This window comes from Colletotrichum costaricense (assembly GCF_030867565.1).
Source record: "Colletotrichum costaricense strain IMI 309622 chromosome Unknown Scaffold_33.1, whole genome shotgun sequence".
NCBI lineage: Eukaryota > Fungi > Ascomycota > Sordariomycetes > Glomerellales > Glomerellaceae > Colletotrichum > Colletotrichum costaricense.
In genome coordinates, this window is record NW_026848262.1 from 105,824 (window position 1) to 125,920 (window position 20,097).

Sequence of the window (20,097 nt, forward strand, 5' to 3'; positions counted from 1 at the left end):
ATATGGCATCCCAGATAGACATCGCTGCTGTTAGAAGCAAGTTCCCTGCCATAGGCCAAGACCAGGTCTTCTTCGACAATGCAGGTGGAAGTCAGACGCTGGGCACAGTCATTGAGTCGTATGTCCCCTGTACTCTCCAAACTCAAATGCTCAAATCTCGCTCACATGACGCTTCAGCATCCGGGACTATCTCACACAAAGCAACGTCCAGCTAGGCGCGTCTTACAAAGTCGGCCAGAAGGCGACGGCCTCCTATGGCGAAGGCTACCAGGCCGGCGCAAAGTACATCAACGCATCCTCTGACGAAATCGGTAAATCAATATGTCCAAAACTTATTTGTGACAGAAACACTAACATAAGGGGGGGCAGTCTTTGGTGCCTCGACAACTCAGCTCTTCCGCAACCTATCCCAGACCTTCACCTTTGACAAGGGCGACGAAATTGTCGTATCAGCAGTCGACCACGAAGCCAACATCGCCTCCTGGGTCGATCTCGCCGCCCGCCAAGGACTCGAGCTAAAGTGGTGGAAGCCCACAGACGCATCCTCGACAACGAACCCAAAGCTAACAACAGAGAACCTGAAGCCCCTGCTCTCGGACAAGACCCGCCTGGTAACCCTCACGCACGCGAGCAACATCCTAGGCACGATCCACGACGTCGCCTCCGTAGCCTCCCTCGTCCACGCCTCCACCCCGAAAGGCCTCGTCTGCGTCGACGGCGTGGCCTACGCCCCGCACCGGCCCATCGACGTCAAAGCCCTCGGCGTCGACTTTTACGCATTTTCGTGGTACAAGGTCTACGGCCCGCACACGGCCATGCTGTACGCGAGCCGGGCCGCGCAGGACGCGCACATGCGCTCCATCGGCCACTTCTTCAACCGGAGCGAGTCCCTCGAGGGGAAGCTCGGGCTCGCGGGCGGCAGCTACGAGCTGGTCTCGGCCGTCCCGCGGGTGCTGGAGTACCTGGGCACGCCCGACTCCCAAGGCTGGAGGGGGAAAGTCGAGCAGGAGGGGCAGCTCCAGACTACTCTGCTCGAGTACCTCAACGGCCGGGGCGACGTGACGATCTACGGCGAGACCGATGCCGGCACCGACCGCCGCGTTCCGACAATCAGCTTCCGAGTGCAGGGGTGGGGCACCAAGGACCTCGTCAATGCCGTAGAGAACGAGTCCGAGTTTGCCTTCCGATGGGGCCACTTCTACTCGTACCGGCTGATCAAAGAGATTCTGCAACTCGACCCTGCCGACGGCATTATTCGGGTTAGCATGGTGCATTACAACAGCCGTAAGTCATGTGTGCACCTTATCCAACCTGTGAGTTATGCTAATCAGCCATAGTCGATGAAATCAAGGGGTTTATTGCGGCCTTGGATAAGGTATTGCAACAAAAGACCAAATAATAGTGTATAATGTGATAGAATTAGGATTAGAAAGACCTGTAACTCCGGCATACCACCGGAAAGTTGCTGTCCGTCTGATATCTATATACGCTGAACATAAATCATGGCTCCCATAGCTTTTTATAGAGGACAGAAATACCAACAAAAAAAAGGAAAAAAGTCGTAAAAACGTGGCCGTGAGAGAAAAAGTCGGGGTTTTGGTGGTGTGGGGACTCCGATTCCGATCTCTCTCAGAGCTTGCCAGTCTTCTTCTCGACGGCTTGTCTGAGGATCTTAATGACCTCTGCGGGGTCCTGGGCACCAAAGACAGCGCTGCCAGCAACGATGACATTGGCGCCCGCGTCGGCAGCCTGGCCGACGGTGGAACCCGTCAGGCCGCCGTCGACCTCGATGTTGAGCTCCGGGTACCGCTCGCGGAGGGCCTGGACCTTGGGCAGCTCAGAGGCCATGAACTTCTGTCCGCCGAAACCGGGCTCGACTGTCATGATCAGGACCATCTGCGGTTGTGGAGAGAACCCCCTGTCAGCCTAATGCGCCTTCGCGGAGACCCCATCTTGTGGTGTGTGTAACAGCTGCTCGTAAGAAGAAAAAAAAGGGCAATAACTCACGTCTGGTCTCTCGAGTGGGTCTTCACTCTCGAGGAGCTCCCACACAACGTCGACCGAGGTTGCGGGCTTCAGAGCCACGCCGGCTAATATGCCCTGCTCGTGAATGTAGCGGATCAGGGCGCGGGGGTTCGTCTTCTCGTCGGATTGGACCTCTGGGTTGTCGGAGTCAGAGGAAAATGCGGCCTCGTAGTGGAAGCAGTACAGGTCTGCGCCGGCCTCCTTCATGCCCTTGACCCATTTCTTGGGCTAAATCGACGGATGCGTTAGTAGGCGCGTTGTAATATGCCGGGTTACCGCAAATGGGCTTTCGGCGACCCCAAAAAACATGAGCCCAGGGCAGAGGGAAAGCAATTACCTCGGAAACCATCATATGACAGTCAAATGTGCCCTTTCCCCAGGCCTCAATGGGTTTCTCAACATGACCTCTGATCTTGGCGACAACACCGGGTCCCCATGAAATGTTGGGCACAAAGTGGCCGTCCCTAGAAAACCATGTAAGTTAGCCACAGCTCGGCTCGGATAAGAGAACAAGTCCTTTGCGATCGGCTTTCCAAAAAAGCGGTCGCAAGATGCTTGTGTGCTGATTTTTTTCTAGCGGGGTATGGTCTCCGTACATGATATCGACGTGAAGCCAGTCAGCGCCTTGCTCTATGGTCTTGGAGCACGCATGGCCAAAGTGGCCAAAGTCGGCCGCGAGAATCGACGGGGCTATGATTGCCTTGGGCGCCATTGTGCAAGTAGGTAGGCAACGAGTGCAATCAGAGAGAGAGAAAGCTGTGCTTCGTTTGTGTTTGTGTGTGTCTCTTTTGTGGTGGTTTGAGAAGGGAAAAATAGAGAGAGGTGTGCGTGGGCGGCGGATGCGAGAGCGGGTGTGTCTGGTTTTGTTCGTGGGCACTGAACGGCTCTTCGGCGTTTGGAAAAGGGTTGGAGGGTACACGATCGGACATGCGACCGGAAGCTGTGGTAAGCTATGGACCCTGAACCACGAGAGCTCTTTCAGGTGGAGTTTCTGTTGGGATCTTCCCACATTCTGGGATATTCTGGGATCTAGAATCACTAATAATTGAGGGGTCGCAGTCGCGCCACCCCACGCCAAACGTCAACCCCGCCGGGCACGTACCGCCCGTATGATAAGCTCCGGAGTACATAACGCACCCCTTATTTTAGGTACCTCCCTACCTAAGCATAGCTCCACCCTTCCCATTGGGCTGGCTAGCTGGAAAATTCAAGAGACGAGGGGCCGAATTGACCCCTGACGTTGCCAGTACTAAGGTAAAGCACCTTACTGCGTATGTCTATGTAGATGGCCGGCGGGCCTCGCCGCCTCGGGTGATTATCCGCCGCCGCGGATTTGCGGTCACCTGTATCCGCACATCGTACGCCTCCATCACCCTCCCCGGGACCAAAAGAAACATCCCACGATGCTCATCAATGGTGTAGTTTGTGCCTTGGCTCCGCGTCAAAGTGCCAGTGTCCTACTCGACTGATCATCACCGTATGGCGTGTTCCATCCACAGACTCGAGATATCTGTGGGCACACATCGCGATTTCGGCCGAGAGCGTTGATCAACAAAAAAACAATGGAATATGCGGGAACGACCTACTCCTGGTCCACTCTAAACTGCCTGGGTAATGCTATCCCCCGTTTATACATACACAGAGCGTGAGCCAATAGCCATACTGTTTGATCTTGCTCCGCAAACAAATTTAGTTGTCAAAGCTGTACTTCAACCAGCCACCCAATGCCTTCAAACTCTCCCAACGGACATTTTCGTCCGACTCTCCCATTAGCTCCATAACTCTGGTCTTGAGACCAAGCTTCTCCAGCTTGTATCTCATCTCAGGCACCTCCTTAACCAAGGCCCCAACATCGTTGCATGCAATGGCCAGGACTGCCTTGTCGTTCTCCCACGGCTTCTTCATAATCTCGGCGAGCTGGCGCGCAATAGCTCCGTTCTCGTGCTCCAAAATCTTGCGCGCATTCTCGGCCCAGAAAACCTGGCTTCTGTGAGGCGGTGACCACCGGAGGTGACCAGACTCGACCTCAGCGACGTACTCGTCAAAGGTTGTCTTTGTCTTGGTGTACTCCTCGAGAAGTTCCTTGAGACTTTGTGCGTCTTCGAGTAGGTCAGGGTCTGTCAGGTGGCGGCCGCTCAGGTTGTCAAGGAGCGCAGGTAGTCGCGCAAGGACTGCAGTAGGGAGGAGTGATTTCTGATTCTTGCTGAGCAAGTTGAAAAGGGTAGAAACAACCAATCGGGTCGTCTTCTCCTTGGGAGAGAGGCGCAAAAGCTGGGTGTACAGCAAGACAATATCGTACTCGCTGAACATGATTAGTTTGTGAAAGCCATACGACTAGAGTGTACTTACTCGTTAAGCTCGTCACCAATATCTTCGGCTTCGAAGCTCATTTGCCAGATGACCAGTAGTACATGGTATAGCAATTGCAAACCAACACCGCCGCCGAGCGAACCCTCAAATCCGGCGTTTCTTGTGGGCGCGGTTCCGCTCCATATGCTTGCCGAGGAGCTGCCGTTGCTGCCAATGCCAGCTGCTGTTCTGAGGATGTCAATCAGAGGCGCAATCGTCTCGCTTCTTTGGTTCCAGAATTGTTGTCTCGCGGCGTGTCCGTAGAGAATGGAGGAGTATTCCTGGACCGCGATATCCTGAAGGCCTGCATCAGAACTCTTCGCGAGGCCAGATAGGTAGGAGAGGAGCACGGGAATGGCGTTTCGGGTCGCCTGCGATTCGTTCAATGAGAGCGACATGAGCTTGGTTAGAGCCGTCGATGTGAGCAAGGGGATAGGGTCCTCGGTATTATTCGAGTGAGCGAGCAAAGGTAGAAAGTGCTTGTAGGGGTCGGTGTTTTTGAAAATAGCCTTCGAGAGTGACGGTACACCTATTTGGGAAGACGACAGCATTAGCGGGATTGAGGCATATGAATCGATCGTCAAGATATATTAATCTTAAGGACAATTAGGGCAGGATAGGGAGAGTCTAGCCAAAGTCATAGGCTGGCGAATCAATGGGGAATGGTATAGAACGTACTGGGCAAGAGGTCCGCCAAGAGGACGAGGATATACTGGACGACATTGGCTTGCTTGCCTGCGGACTCGATCACCGAGGGCTTTCCGGATTCACCAACAAAGAGGGAGCGGTAGCCATCGAGATCTCCTTCTACAATCTCCTTCCGAGCTTCGGGCTTCTTCGCCTTATCAACAGCGCGGATGCGGGCCAGGTGGTCCTCTGTGATGGTGCCTGCTCTAACAGCGCCATCCCAGGGGATTGGCCGCTGGCGGATGTTGTTCTGCAGCGAGGCCAGGTAGGTGGGAGGATCGAGAGACATGGCGGCGAGTCGAGGGAAGTAGCGACCCGGGCGGCTTTTTGAATTCGAGATGCACCTATGTCGCCGAGAGGGGGGGTTTGGAGATGGACGGTGTGGATGGATTCGGCGGTGCTGAGGGTCGCAGGTCGTTGCGGCGGGAAGCTGTCTGACGAACGTAATGCTCTCAAGCCGCAGCCGCAGGCCCGCAGCCGCGCCCGCCCAGTTTTTGGGTCACTTCCTTGCTCAAGTCACAGCGTCAGGCTCATGGCATATGATTGGCTTGAGGTCCATTTCTACATAAGCCACATGTGGCAGCTCCAATGACCCACCAAAGCTCTACTTAGCCAATGAAGCTGATCCACTCGATTGAGCGTTGTGGCGGTGCGTTTTCCTCAATCACATCCACTTGAATCCTTCCTAAAGCTTGGCTCACTGCCCTCTTGGTCTTACACGCTCTGTCACTTCAAATAGCACTACGACCCAGTTGCCCCGGTTCCCAACCACCCGATTTCCCCAAGTGCAGCTATCGTTGGTACTCGGCTCGCCAGATGAAGCTGAATACTGCTCATCTTTCTTTTTTCCCTCTACACGAACGACCCTTGTACGAAAGACTGGCCCACGCCAATATGCAAGGCACATACGGAAAAGAAGTCCCTTGAATCTTAAAAAGGCGTCACTAGCCAGAACGTCACGGCCTACTTGGCGATGACCCCTCCTGGGTGCCGCGGAGTCCCATCCCGCCGGTCGGGCTCACTTGCACACTTGATGCCGTCAAAGTTGCGGAACCCACGGACTGACACCTGCCGAGATCTCGTCGTGGTGCCAGAAGCCAGCGCAAGAGCTGTCATGGCGCTGCCAATCTGCCCTATACGAGTCAAAGACCGTTTCCTCTGCCCTAGAACTTCTGTCACGAGAGGTCATGACCACTGCACTAGATCCGAGGTACACGGAGACCAATGTGACAGCGCGGAAATGAGCATGATCTCATTGAAGCAGCTCACGATGGGCTAACAAGCGTCCCTGCCAATGGTTGCAAGGCACCAGATGGCAAGAGTAAGCAAGGAAGGAGCTCGCTAGCTGCGTTACTCGGTCGCGAGTGACAAGCCCGCGAAACGGTACCTGACGGGGCCTGCCCGGCGGGAGAGACAAACGGCAGGGCAAACAATCGCACCTCTATTGTTACGGCCACGAGTATTCATTCGTACAGTTGGGTTGGAACAGGCTTTCTCTGCCTATCGATTGTCGTCCAGTGGACGGACCGACCCCTGCAGGTAAACAAGTGGGAACCAAGGCGCTCTGGGCCGGGCCAGTCACGAAGGTACCATCAGCGAGTAACGACCCGTTTCTGCCAACTCATACAGGCATCTCCCCGCACTAGGCCACTTATAACCCTCGTCTGTCCCGGGTGTCTTGGTCTAAGAGAAGGGGTTACCACATCTCGGCGCCCGATCTTCAGGAACAAGAACATAAAAAGAAGCAGCAAGTGTGACGGAATCGCGCACTCAAGAGGAACCTTCACAATCACCCTCATCAGAGATTGGCCAGAAACTAATCGGTGAAGCTAGATCCCTGCGGAACTTTGCATTATTTGAGGGTAGTATTGTGGGTGTCAGAAGTGTGGGTGCGCCTGGTGACAGCGGCAGCAAAATCAAGAGGTTGGACTTCAGGGAGGTTGGGAATCGACCCGCGCAACGGCCAAGAAGAAAAAAAGACAATCCCACTGCCCAAACCAAGTAATACGACACTCCCGTCAGTCAGCGCCTTCTCAATCTCTCCCTCTCTCTCTTAAATCAAACTTACCTGCAGGTTTCATTCTTCCCGACTTCTTGGTTCCTTCTTCCCATCTAACCCAAGAATCATCACATTCCAAGCTCTCAGTACCTGCCAATACCTCTGCACACTAACAGGCTAAGGTTGGCCAGCTCACACCGCGACCACTCAATCACACCTCGACTATACTATCAGCTTACCCTCCCTCTTCTTCTCATTCCCCGCCAACCATTAATACCTCATCCTACCGCTACAACATTCCTCACTCTCGCAATCTTTGCGGCGCCCACGAGGCTACGAAACAAGACAGGACCTCTCGATATCGCCATTGACGGAACAAAATTGGCCATCGCGGTGAGAGCCGACTTACATTCTCACTTCGCCGTCTTCCCGGCCTTGCGCATTCCTGGCAATTGACGACGCCGAGCAGCGGTCTCCGCCAGAAATAATGGCATGGCGCAAGCAGTCGGCAGCGGCCCCTCTGGTCGCCGGCCTTCTTCTCTTGGTGTCCGCCCCCACTCCGGTGTTCGCCCACCCTTATCCTCTCCAAAATGTCGCAAACAACCTCTTTTACAATTTGGGCGACCAATTTATGAAGCGCGATTGCGTTCAACGTTGTGGAGCCGACTCTCAGTACTGCTGTGGATCCGGAGAGCAGTGCTACACCGTTAACAACATCGCTGGCTGCAGCACCGTGAGCGGAGGTGGAGGCTACGGCATTTACACCACGACATGGACTGAGACGAACACCTTTACCAGCACAATATCGACAAACTGGCCTGCAGTGACAACAGGGGCAGCTGGGGGAGGCACCGGGGCCACCTGTGTTCCTCAGAGTAGTGGAGAGACGGCCTGTGGCAGCATTTGCTGCGCCGCCAACCAGTACTGTGCCTACTCAGGGCAATGCGCTCAGCGCGATGGCTGGGGCGGAGGCGTCACTACAATTACATCGGGAGGCCATACAATCACCACCCAATACTCTGCTCCTTACCGCATCACGAGCACCGGGGCCACCGGCACCGCCGCCTCAGCAACCAGCACCGGCACAGTCGTACCCATCACCAACGAGGGTACTGGTGGAGGATTGAGCGGCGGCGCCATCGCCGGTATTGTTATCGGCACGCTTGCAGGTCTCGGTCTTCTCATGCTTCTCTGCTTCTGTTGTATCGCCCGCGGCCTGTGGGGTCTCATCTTTGGCAAGAAGAAGAAGGAGCACAGCCACAGCCGCGAACGAGTCGAGGTGGTTGAGGAGAGATACTCGCGTCACGGCAGCCGCATGCCATCTGCCCACTCTGGTCGCCCCTCGCACGGCGGCTGGTTCGCAGGTGGCGGTCGTCCCGCCCCGGCTGCTCGTCGCAAGGAAGAGAAGAAGGAAGGCGCCAAGTGGTTGGGCCTGGGAGCCGCCGCAGCAACCATGTTGGCGCTCTTGAATCTTAAGAAGGACAAGCCGAAGGCCAAGCCTCGGTCGAGCTACACCGACTCGTACTACTCGTACACGGGGACAAGTCCCAGTGAGTCTTCATGGGATTCTCGGGATCGATCGGATCTGACGTCCTACCTAGGCAGCTCTAGCTCGGGTGGAAGAACTCACCGCACCGGCCACACACGCGGCACACACACGACGCGCCACTCACGGAGGTAGCACCCCAAGTTCTTTGGCGACCTCGGTCGAATTGCATATGCTGTCGGCTGCCTTTTTACAAGGCGGCGGAAGCCCCGAACATGCTTTGAACGTACATAAACTGGTATTATTGCTTTCTATTTTTCTTTTTGGCGTTAAGGGGGGAGATCATAATCCCACCGGGCTTTTGATAGCACGGTGATGGAAACTACAAGGCACGACGAGACATTCGGCGACGAAGAGGGGAATGAAAGAATGACGAGAGACATGAAAACTGGGTGGAGAGTGACGAAGGGGCTTGGAAATGGCCACGAAGACTATGGATGTGAGGAGGGTCATCTCTTTGGACATTGAGCGTTTCCTACTTCATTTTCCTTGGTGTGGCTGACTTTGTCTACCCATCCTCCAAAACCCGCATAGCATGTACGATGTTTAGAACGATTTGATGGCATAGACGAAACTTCTCGACGCCCTTAATGCATGGAATGGAAACTAAATTCTTCGATTGGGCTCTCTGATTACAACACTTGCTCGTTGCCGTATCGCCTTCCTGTCGTGTTGTTGCTTCAAGCTCAAGTGTGTATGCAGCCACACTGCTGAAGCTTTCTCGGGGAAGCCGTGTAAGAGTCGACAAAGTTGAGATGAACATGCGGCGCTTGCGCACTGCGAGCGCGTTTGACCATGCATGGAACAAAGCGAGTTTTCCATGTGCGGTCTGCGTTTTCGCGTTCGGGCCGTCTGATGCGTACGTCTCTGCGTGTGCGTGTGTCGGGGTATACGAGGTCTAAGTCTAGGTGTAAGTCTGCGATGCGAGATCTCCACCTTCGGGAAAGAGATTTCTTTGCCCTCCTCGTGGAGCATTTGCCAACACAGAGCCAATTCCGGTGTCCTTTTCATCATCCCACTATTCGCTAGTGGCCGGTTGGCCCAATGGCAAGGCGTCTGACTACGATTGCGTTTACCCTCGTTCGTCTAGGGCGAGGAAAACGTTGACAAAGTATCAGGAGATTCTGGGTTCGACCCCCAGGCTGGTCAATTTCTTTTGGTTATGAGACATTACGTGCTTTTTTTCCCCTTCTTTCTTTTGGTGTCGTTCAACCTTGGGACTATTGGGCGGATGTATGGTACTACAGGTGATTGACGTTGCATCTGAAGAGGAAATGTAGTATTGGGTATGTGTGTGCCAGTAGACAAATGCTGTGAAGAGTCCAGCGAGAGGATGGCAACTCTCATGAGGCCATAATCTGGTCAAGCTTGGCTGAATTTTTAGTTCATCGGGATGACGAGATGAGTCGAGAGCTACACCATCACGGAAATCCCACCTTACTGTGAAAATAGCTGCGCTCAAGTCACGAGGCAGGATATGTGGACGCATTGTCTACAGTGTAAGATATCCTAAATCCGCAAGTACATTTTCTCACAAAATAGCCAACAGGGAAGAGTTCTTTAAGTTTGAGTGGGTATCATTTCACCATGAAGAGTGTCTCATGCGAGTAGGGTATATAATGAGGTGTTGTGGGATATACTGCTCAGAGAGGGGAGCAGGCAACGTCTTCTTGACTTTTGATGTGATTCATGGTAGCCCTGCGCTACACGATGCAAAGTGAAAAATGGAACCCCGGCCACGCCAATTGTGTTGTGTGTAAGACCCAGAAACCCCAGTTTGATTTTTGCATTTGCCTCGAAAAACATGACCTGTTTTGACCCTTTTTGTTTTGGTTTTGCTCCCCTCCTCCGGCTCATACATCAATCAATACCTTGGTTTTTATTGATTCATCGAGAGGGATTATACGTTGAGTGGAAAAAGATGCATTTAAGCCTCCTCCTCAATGTTGCCCTTCTCGGAGACGTACATGCCGTCCAAGAACTTACGGATATCCTTGTTGCGGACCTTGCAGATCTGCTGGATATCGGCAGCGGACTGGGAGACAGCCTCGAGGGAGTTGCCGAAGAGGACGAGCTCGTCCTTCTGGGCCTTGGAGACCTCGACGTCGACGCCCTCGCGCATGATGACCTTGCGGACGAGCTTCTCGCCAATGAAGTTGCTAAAGCATGTCAGTCTCTCGCAATCATCAGGTATAGAAACATTGTGCAAACATACCGGATCTCGACCTCCCACAGACCAGTCTCGGAGTCCTTCTCCAGGTTGACGTTGATGGGGAAATGGGCGTAGACGTAGCGCATCTTGTACTTGAAGCCCTTGGTGACACCGACGATCAGGTTGTTGATGAGGGTGCGGACGGTGCGGAGAGTGGCAACGTTCTTTCTTGAGCCGTGGTGGATCTCAATGTTGATGGTGCCCTTGACCGGCTGGGAGAAGTTGACAGCCAAGTGGGACAGGTCCTTCACGAGCTTGCCTGGTGACGGGTGTTAGCCATATCGGTTTGGTGAGGGGTGCTGCCGCACTGAAGCCGTTGCGCTCTGCTTGCGCAGAGCAGGAACAGCTAGGACCGGCCGATCGCAACGTCTCGGGAGATATCGCGATCGGAGGAGAGTCTTGTACTTACCACGGGGGCCCTCAACGGTGACGATGCGGGACTTGATGTGAACCTTGACTGTTTGGAGAATCCAAGTCAGCATGCATTCGATTGCCTGCCACTACTGCTCCTTTCGAGCTCATCCACAGTCTAAAACTCTTCAACCCAAAAACCCAAATGTTGCTTTGTCCGCCTCAAGCCTCCCCAATCCCTCTGCCATTGTGATGTGGTTGTGGTTTTCCATTTTTTGCGCCAGCGACCATGTTGCCAAAGGCATCGAGGTTGCGACCATGACAGAGGAAGGCGAGAGACTCGAAGTGCGAATGGCGACAAATAGGTGATATAGTATCGTGAAGTTCAAAACCCGGCGGAGCTCGCAGGGGGCCGCATCGTGGGGGAGGAGTATTTTCGTTGTATTGTGTGCTCAATCGATCGTCAAGGAGACGACGACGACGGCATTGCTTCACATACCATTCTCGGGAACCGTCAGGCTCTCTTGGGAGTGGATGTATCTCATCTTGACGTCGGGGGGGGAGGAGGGCTGTCGGCTGGGCGATCTACTGGGCGACTGGTCGTTCGTTGGGCGATGAGGGACAATTCTTCACTTTCAAAAAAGTTCCAAGTCGGGGAGTCTGGCAGTCGCGATTCAATTTTCGGGTGTGGGGTGCAAAAGTTCTAGCGAGGGCTTGTGTGCACGTGAGGGCAAAACCATGGTCTGTGCGTAATTGATTCTTTGGCCGACCGCCCGGCTGCCCGGGCCTAGTGGAGAAGGACGGATCCTGACCGTCCGGGGCATGGCCGTCGAGCCCCAGCCACAGCTCCGGGTCACCAGCCTCAAGTACTGAGGATGACTGCCTAGCACAGTCACGTGTCGGTACTGGCCAATGGGAGGATGCACTCCCTACAGCTCCAGTTGCTGCCCACTTCTCGATAGCTGCCCGGGCTGGCGCGACTGGAGCAGCGCAAGCCGAGTGAGTGCACGTACAGATACAGATACGTCAGCCTTGAAGCTCCGCGACACCCCCCTTCTCCGACGCTCCGATATCAATTCAACTTAATCATTAAATTCCAAGCTCGACGGGCTGACCGATCACTAGCCATTGGGACCTTGGATTCGTCGCCCCCTTTATATCCGAGCATCGAAACCACACAATCGCGCGAGATCCGGGCATTCCCCCGCATAAGCCAAGATGTCGTACTTCTTCTCAACCCCCGTCGACATCGACATTGTGCTGGAGGACGCCGACGAGCGGTCCATGGTCGATGTCAAGCTCGACAAGAACCGGCGCGAGAAGGCGCCGCTGTACATGGACGGCGAGTCCGTCAAGGGCGCCGTCACCATCAGACCCAAGGACGGCAAGCGGCTAGAACACACCGGCATCAAGGTCCAATTCATCGGCACGATAGGTGAGTCTTTCTGAGCGAGCGACCCCCAGGAGCCTCTCCCGCCTTTCGCCCAACACTAATACTCCCATCTTTTTCCTCTGCGCAGAAATGTTCTTTGACCGCGGAAACCACTACGAATTCCTCTCCCTCGTCCAGGAGCTCGCGGCCCCGGGCGAGCTGCAGCACCCGCAGACGTTCGACTTCAACTTCAAAAACGTCGAGAAGCAGTACGAGTCGTACAACGGCATCAACGTCAAGCTGCGCTACTTTGTCCGCGTCACCGTCTCCCGCCGCATGGCCGACGTTATCCGCGAAAAGGACATTTGGGTCTACTCGTACCGCATACCCCCCGAGATGAACTCGTCCATCAAGATGGACGTCGGCATCGAGGACTGCCTCCACATCGAGTTTGAGTACTCGAAATCCAAATACCACCTAAAGGACGTTATCGTCGGGCGCATATACTTTTTGCTCGTCCGCCTCAAGATAAAACACATGGAGCTGTCCATCATCCGGAGGGAGACGACGGGCGCCGCGCCGAATCAGTATAATGAGAGCGAGACCCTGGTGCGGTTCGAGGTGAGTTTGTGGCTCCGGATAATGCTCTCCTCCAACTATCAATGGTTCTGTGTACTGACTCTCTCGGCACAAAGATTATGGATGGCTCGCCCTCGAGAGGAGAGACGATCCCCATCCGCCTCTTCCTCGGCGGCTTCGACCTGACACCCACGTTCCGGGACGTGAACAAGAAGTTCTCCACCCGGTACTACCTCAGTCTCGTGCTCATCGACGAAGGCAAGCCACAACCACCCGTTTTATGGTTATGTCTTTGATTAAATGCAAGCTAACAATCGAACACCAGATGCGCGGCGGTATTTCAAGCAGTCGGAAATCATTCTCTACCGCCAAGCCCCGGACGCCGCCGCCGGTCCTAACATGATCATGGCCGCCGCCCCCGAGAACCCAAAGTTGATGGGCCAGTCTGTTCAGGCATAGAAGTATCTGAAGAATGACGCCATGGTTTATAAGTAATGAGTTGTTTGATGAAATAGGGGGAAGGGGGGGAGGTTATTCTGCATGATGTGGCTGCTGCCGCCAATGAGAGGATAAGTCCTCGTCAAGAACCGTCCGTCCCACGTAGTTTTAAGCATAGGTCACGGCGTTTGGGGTAAACAAAGCTAGGGTCTGCTGCACTGATACAACAAACAATGAAATTCTTCATCATCTACCTTGGACCTTGACCGAGTACCGAAAAACAAAACCCAATGCATGCAATTCGTGAAGGTATCTGGTTGTCCTGGATCATTCTTGTGTGGTCCAGGATCGCGCGTTCTTGATTACTTGTACACATGCTCTCTCCATCTCCATCCCCTACGAAGTAAACTCTCCCCTCCCCCGTTTGGCCCGCATTGCCCTTTCAACTTATTGATCTCGTTTCTTTGCTCATTTCATCCATTTACAAAATGTCCATTGCATCGTCAGCCTCGAATCCAAACTGGTTGTTCTGGATGGCTGCGATCCGGTCGAGTTCGTCCTGGTATTGCTTGCGCAAGTCCGGTAACGTAACGACCTTGCGCTTGCCCTGGAAGGTCGTCGGCTCCCTCGAAGCGTTGGGAGGCGGCAAATCCTCGGAAAAGATCCACGCCTGCTTCGGATCGACGCAGCTGAGGGCATTGATGAGCAGCAGATACTGCTTCGTGACCGCCGTATCGAGAATGTCCTCGCCAATGAGCTTATCGCCCTCGCCGGCGTGTCGCAGCTTTTGGATGCGGTCAAGCAGCACCGTAGCGGCGCCGCGGTAGTCGTTGTGTTTGATCCTCCAGGAGTAAAGGATCTGGTGGTATGGGATGCCGCTCAGGACATCCATCGTTGCCTTGCACCTTTGTGCCAGAATGTCGTCGATCGAGTCTTGTAGACCCGGGAACGGCAGCGACATGAGCTCGCTGTTGTGGTACGATTCGCACATCTTGTCGACAAGCTTGCGAAGGGAGGAGAGCTGCATCGCCTTATCCTTCATGGCTAGTAGACTAGCATGGGCGACGTCGAAGCGTGAGAGTACCGTCGCCGCATTGAACTGTCGGCTAAGCATCTCGCTTCTGACCAGGGCAGCTTCGGGACTGGCGTGTGAGTATTGAATTGCGAGTCCGGCGAACTCGATTACATATGAGTATGCCTTGACCTTCTCGAACAGAGCGACTGCGTGACAGTAATACCTAGCCGGCCCCTTGTTGAGCAGGTTCCACTCGGTATCGTCAAGCAGCCCGCTGCTGTGTCGGTCAACATCTACATCTTTGACGCCTGTCACTAACATTAGTCTTGTTTTCTACACAGCAGTGGCAAATTGAACTTACTCATGCCTATCGCTGCTTTACGGAAGTGGAAGGCGGCCGAAGCGAAGTCTTTAAGCGCAAGGAAAACACGGCCCTGGATGTAGATGGCGAATGGCGTCTGGGCGCAGTAGGGGTTGAGTTGAAGAGCAAGATCGGCCCGCTCTCTTCTGATGAGGGAGCACTGGATCAGAGTAGGTGACACCTCAATATCGCTGTTGGAGGCACAGAGATCCGTAACGATGTCTGTGATACTCGTAGCCAAAGGTTCGTTTCTGCCGTCCACAAAGCCAAGAAGATGACCGACATTACCCTCCAACGCGGTGACGGTCTGTGTCTCCTCTGCAGTCCTCTTCGTGGTGCTAGGCGAGCCTGAGAAGGAGTCATTGCGCTCGTGCTTGTTGCCAATAGGAACGGTGATTTCGGTCTTGGAGAGCCACCGAAGCAGCTCTAACCGACGAAGTGACTCGAGGAACTGTCTGAACACAGCGCCGACGTCAATTCGTTTAGAGAGCATGTCTTCCTCTTGATCCCAGTCGAACTCCATGTGTACCAGTAGCAAGACCTGGCTGAAGATGATGTTCCACTGCAGATCAATCGTCTCTTGAACAGCCTTGACAATGAGCTTCCGTCCAAAGTCGGTCAGCGGTTGACGGGCCTTGCGGCTTCCAGACTCCTCCGTAGCCGCAACCAAGCCCGAGAGGCTTTCGTATAGATCCATCGTAACACCAGTGTAAGACTGTCCTAGACTCTCAATGACCTGTGCGCAGTCTTCGTCACTTACAGTGCGCCAAAGAGCAGTGGTGTCAAAGAGGTATTGGAGTCGTTCATAGTCCGTTCGAGGGGTCTCCTCGTAAATCTCAGGTCGCAGGGCGGCAGTGCAGACCTGTTGTATACTGTCCGAAATAGCATCGAGGAAGCCGACGCCCGTCGAGACAAGGTTTGCTATCCTTTCCGAGGCCTCATCTGGACGCGAGAGATTATAGTACAGCCGCTCCAGTGAGCTGCATTCTCTGATGGCCGACATTGCATCGGCACACACAACCCACGTCATGTCGGATTCCGCGTCGAGAACCAATGCAACTGCCTCGCCACGTTGCTTGTCCAACTCGATCAGAAGACGGTAAAATCTCCTCCACTGGGTCTCGCTGCTAGCACGGAATTGCTCATAATCCATACCACCAGCCGAGTTCCGGTCCAAGGATGCTGTTGAGGCAAGAACAGAGCAGATTGACTCTGCCAGGCCCTTTTGTTGACTCTTCGAGCTGCCCTCCTTTTGAGAATAAAGCCCCTTCTCGTATATGGACAGAGCTGTTTCGAGGGTCGCTTTGGTGAAGCGGCCAGGGGCGAGGATAAGATCCAACCACTTTTCTGTCGGGTCTGTAGGGTCAGAGGATCCGGACGTCGGCGCGGTGGGATAAGTTGTGTCAATGTGGACTGACGCCCACTCGCTTTCCCATGACTCGGCGATGTTGTCTCTGTTGAGATCCAGCTCCTGGACTCTGTAGGTCATATTGTTCTTCCACAATGTCCACAACTGAATACCGCCATCTGCAAGTGTTGAAAGAACAAAGTCCGCCAGGGTCCACACATCGGAGAGCGACGGTGACGATGGGGTGAGTTGGGTATCAGGGAACGCATCTTCCACGTAAACGGTGTCGCTGTCGCGGGCTTTAATGTTCCAGAATTTGAACTCTCCAGCCCCAATGGGCGAGTACGTGGCGCACATCCTGTTGCCAGTTCCGTCGCCAACCAGCTGCAATAAGTTCGTCTGTGTAGGTTCAATCTGCCACTTGCCGACTTCTTGCGGGTTGCGGTCAGAGTTCAGTATGTCGCCAGTAAACAAGATCTGGCCTGTCCGCAGGTTCCAGATGCGCATGCGATGGTCGAGACAGACTGTGAAGAGAAACGCCGCATCATCGAGGCCCAGGTTCGTAACCTGAATCGACGTTGCCGCGCTCGCGTCCATGTGGATGTTGCGATATCGGATAGACTGGTTCTGCTGGAACGGGAGATAGCTTCGAATGCCCTGCGCCCATCCTTGTGAATTGTAGATCGTCTCCTTCCAGGGGTTGCTCGTTGCTATGCACAAGTTAGTGTGAAGCTCTTGTTGTGGTAGCAGCAGTCGAGGGAAAGTGACATACAATCCTGTGTCTTATTCCGGTCCAACCTCACCAGCCCGCCGTCGTGAAGAGAAATGACAATCTGATCGGTGCTCGCGGCAACCATGCGATGCGGGTGCTTGAACCCAAAGACCTTTGGCTGGTACACCTTGCAAGCATCTCCCGGGCCGGCCTCGATGGCGGAGCGCTTCCTGAAGAAGTCGGGGCGGAGAGTGAAGGAGTACAGGCAGTTGGCCTCGTCGAGCACGAACATGGAGAGCGCATCATGTTCTCGGGGGTCGGCGAACGCAACACAGGACGATTGAATCGGCACCGTGAATCGGAAATTGAGAATCAGCGGCGCATCGACCGTCTTCTCTTGTCGGCAGGTATCGACTACCCGTAGGCTGAGGACGAGACCGTCATCCAACAGCCTCCAGAGGAAGCTGCGCGGCGCATCGTGCCATTTGCGGTGGTAGACGGACGAAGCGGGAGCGAGGTTCTTGAGCCGAAAGTTAACTTCGTCTTCGCTGACGTTCTTGTCGCCGGATGTGAGCTTGCGGGTCGCGCCCCTCCCATTCGACGTCAGCGAAGGGACGCGGATGTTGATGATGGATGAGGCGGAGGCCGGTTCGAGATTGAGACGAGTCTCTCGGTATAGGTATTGTGTGTCGGCGGAATCCATTTTCGCTTTGCCCCTAACCTGCAAAGACCTCGAGCGCCGGAGATGAGAGAGAGAAAGAGGCCGCGGGAGTCGCGGGTCAGGCTCGGCGCATTAAGCAATCTGTGGCAGCAAAAAGTTCGTCGCGATTGAGTTGATGGAATTTCCAGTTTGAAGGCTCCTACGCGCCCGGTGGGGCTACTCCCAAAACAGCAACCAGCTTGATACAGTGCTGCAGTACACGCAAACGATGTCCACACTGTACACACTCGACATGATTCTCAGAAAGTAAGATTTGATAATCTAGACAAGGTGGACACAGGGAACCAACGACGATGCATATTTTGATACTCATAGGAAGGAATTCAAAGGTATTTTGATTCATTACCGTTTTAGCAAATGCTCCGCACCTAGTCTGCACAATTGACAGCAGAAATACCACAACTCCAGTGTAACCATTGCCGCCCAACGCCAACATCAATACATGCCATCTTTCCCAACCCGGGGGTGTATCAAAGCTCACTCATATGCGCATAACACCATCACAAGCTACTTTCGTCCAGTCGTCCAGTACCCATATGTACCTACGCTATTCCTTCTCCAGGTCCTTGGGGCTTGGGTCACCGATGCCATCCTCATTGATCGCAAAGAGACAGTCACTCTCCGGCAAACAGGGGCTGTCGTAGATCTTGGCGACACGAGTCTCGCCTCGACCCTTTCTCAAGCTGATTCTCGTCGTACTTGCGTGGGCGATAATGTTACCACCGATTGGCTTCTTCGGGTCGGGGTTGAACATAGCACTCGGTCCACCATCAACCTGTGCGACGACTTGGTTGGTGATCACCACGGCAATACCAAACTCGTCGGCGAGACGCTGAAGCGTGCGCATAAATTTGGCCAGGTGAGTCTGTCTCGACGAGAGTTCACCTCGGCCCAAGAAATCGGTTCTGTAAAGCGCCGTCGCACTGTCCACAATGAGGAGCGAGAATCGGGTCTCGCACATCATGGCACCAGCCTGCTGGAGGAGCTGGAGCTGGTGATCTGAATTGTACGCGCGAGCATAGGCCACATTGTCGAGGACCTCTTCTCCGGAGAGACCGAATCTGTTGGCGACGGCCAGCAGTCGAACGGGTCGAAAGGTACCCTCGGTATCAATGTACAGACACTTGCCCTCTCCGCCACCCATGTCAAAGGGCAGTTGACATGTCACGGCAAGAGTGTGGCAAATCTGACTCTTTCCCGTGCGGAACTCTCCAAACAGCTCAGTCACCGATCCGGTCTCGATACCACCGGCGAGAAGTGTATCCAGCTGCTTGGAGCCAGTCGTGATAGAGATGAGCTCGCTTCGTCGTTGGTGCATCTCCGTGGCGGTCGTGAAGCCCATTGGCACAAGTTTCGAGGCTGGTTCCCTTCAGTCAGATTGATTTGCACAATTGTGTGAGTTGGATTTTCGTACCTTCGGCAAGAATCTTGGTTGCCTTTTGTTCCGAAATGCCTTTGATCTGCTCCAACATGCGGCGCGGGGTATACGCTACTGACTCTACGGTGTTGAAGCCGCCGTCGACGACCATTTGGATATCGCGCTTCGTCAAGCCGGCAACTCCCTTTTTCTTCATCAGCACGCCATGCACAACGCGAAGGCAGTCTGGTCGGAACTTACCTCGAGCGCAGTGAGTGGCGTAGGCGCGCCAGGCCCGGTCATGCCGCTCTCATCGCCATTGTGGCTCTCGTCGTAGCCGTCAGCGTCAGCCATTGTGCTCGTAGATGTGAGAAATGAGACGTCGAACTTTGTATACACGAGGGAAATGACAGCAGTGCACGCGCAAAATCGGACGTCAGGAAACGAGTTAGGTGTTCATACAATTGCCAAATTGTTGATGGTGGGCGAAACGCGGGCTCTTAAGACGCGTCGGGGATGACTGGTGGTGGCGACTAATCGAGAAGAAAATACGCCAAATCACGTGCGGCAATTAAGAAGCCGGTCGGCCCCACCGTGTGCCTGGAGTTAGCGTCATATTAAGACGCTCCGTGCTTCCCTCATCAAACTCACCACAGACACCCTGCTAGTCATGACATCGTTGAGCTAAGGCATTCGCAATTGTGTCGCAAGTAAATGCCAGACTTCGATTCATTTGATATACTCTGTGCATCAGCGTTAATTGTATTCGAGAGCTTGCAACAACCCTTCTATGCGTTGAAGTCTCCAGCTCAAGCTGGGCTAGATATCATCACTCTACCATCTGGAGTCAAGTTAAGCTCACAATCAGACACAGCGACGAGTTATAAATGGATTCAATCGTTTTGTTTTTAACCTTGTTTCATTGTCATTGCTAGTATATAGGCAGCGAAGGAAAGTAAAGAAACCCGAAACACCAATCCCAATGCAAGAGACCCATTAATGCTCATCCCTCCATCAAAGTCCCA

At 54.0% G+C, this 20,097-nt stretch overlaps 9 protein-coding genes across 9 annotated transcripts; 3 read left to right on the plus strand and 6 right to left on the minus strand.

Moving 5' to 3' along the window:
* Positions 1 to 2: 2 nt before the first annotated feature.
* Positions 3 to 1,399, plus strand: CCOS01_16740 (aminotransferase class-V; the record flags this gene model as incomplete). The annotated part of the gene is made up of 4 exons (XM_060464876.1): positions 3 to 118; positions 178 to 311; positions 370 to 1,284; positions 1,338 to 1,399. 4 exons carry the CDS (start codon positions 3 to 5, stop codon positions 1,397 to 1,399), a joined length of 1,227 nt encoding a protein of 408 aa, XP_060304543.1.
* Positions 1,400 to 1,629: 230 nt separating this feature from the next.
* On the minus strand, positions 1,630 to 2,737 carry CCOS01_16741 (ribulose-phosphate 3-epimerase; the record flags this gene model as incomplete). Its single annotated transcript, XM_060464877.1, has 4 exons — positions 1,630 to 1,896; positions 2,008 to 2,253; positions 2,363 to 2,489; positions 2,622 to 2,737. The coding sequence occupies 4 exons, from the start codon at positions 2,735 to 2,737 to the stop codon at positions 1,630 to 1,632; spliced, it is 756 nt and encodes a 251-aa protein (XP_060304544.1).
* A 977-nt stretch (positions 2,738 to 3,714) lies between these two features.
* On the minus strand, positions 3,715 to 5,491 carry CCOS01_16742 (V-ATPase subunit H; the record flags this gene model as incomplete). The annotated part of the gene is made up of 3 exons (XM_060464878.1): positions 3,715 to 4,327; positions 4,375 to 4,903; positions 5,053 to 5,491. Coding segments are annotated over 3 exons (1,581 nt in total), but the record flags the coding sequence as incomplete, so codon positions are not given.
* Positions 5,492 to 7,547: 2,056 nt separating this feature from the next.
* CCOS01_16743 (uncharacterized protein) lies at positions 7,548 to 8,741 on the plus strand (the record flags this gene model as incomplete). The annotated part of the gene is made up of 1 exon (XM_060464879.1): positions 7,548 to 8,741. One exon carries the CDS (start codon positions 7,548 to 7,550, stop codon positions 8,739 to 8,741), a length of 1,194 nt encoding a protein of 397 aa, XP_060304546.1.
* Positions 8,742 to 10,533: 1,792 nt separating this feature from the next.
* CCOS01_16744 (ribosomal protein L6) lies at positions 10,534 to 11,714 on the minus strand (the record flags this gene model as incomplete). The annotated part of the gene is made up of 4 exons (XM_060464880.1): positions 10,534 to 10,765; positions 10,822 to 11,077; positions 11,228 to 11,275; positions 11,669 to 11,714. The coding sequence occupies 4 exons, from the start codon at positions 11,712 to 11,714 to the stop codon at positions 10,534 to 10,536; spliced, it is 582 nt and encodes a 193-aa protein (XP_060304547.1).
* A 673-nt stretch (positions 11,715 to 12,387) lies between these two features.
* On the plus strand, positions 12,388 to 13,579 carry CCOS01_16745 (vacuolar protein sorting-associated protein 26; the record flags this gene model as incomplete). The annotated part of the gene is made up of 4 exons (XM_060464881.1): positions 12,388 to 12,604; positions 12,690 to 13,162; positions 13,237 to 13,357; positions 13,446 to 13,579. The coding sequence occupies 4 exons, from the start codon at positions 12,388 to 12,390 to the stop codon at positions 13,577 to 13,579; spliced, it is 945 nt and encodes a 314-aa protein (XP_060304548.1).
* Positions 13,580 to 14,039: 460 nt separating this feature from the next.
* Positions 14,040 to 17,697, minus strand: CCOS01_16746 (uncharacterized protein; the record flags this gene model as incomplete). Its single annotated transcript, XM_060464882.1, has 3 exons — positions 14,040 to 14,881; positions 14,935 to 16,992; positions 17,055 to 17,697. 3 exons carry the CDS (start codon positions 17,695 to 17,697, stop codon positions 14,040 to 14,042), a joined length of 3,543 nt encoding a protein of 1,180 aa, XP_060304549.1.
* Positions 17,698 to 17,854: 157 nt separating this feature from the next.
* Positions 17,855 to 18,028, minus strand: CCOS01_16747 (uncharacterized protein; the record flags this gene model as incomplete). The annotated part of the gene is made up of 1 exon (XM_060464883.1): positions 17,855 to 18,028. One exon carries the CDS (start codon positions 18,026 to 18,028, stop codon positions 17,855 to 17,857), a length of 174 nt encoding a protein of 57 aa, XP_060304550.1.
* Positions 18,029 to 18,262: 234 nt separating this feature from the next.
* On the minus strand, positions 18,263 to 19,426 carry CCOS01_16748 (DNA repair protein rhp51; the record flags this gene model as incomplete). Its single annotated transcript, XM_060464884.1, has 3 exons — positions 18,263 to 19,074; positions 19,130 to 19,277; positions 19,334 to 19,426. 3 exons carry the CDS (start codon positions 19,424 to 19,426, stop codon positions 18,263 to 18,265), a joined length of 1,053 nt encoding a protein of 350 aa, XP_060304551.1.
* Positions 19,427 to 20,097: the final 671 nt, after the last annotated feature.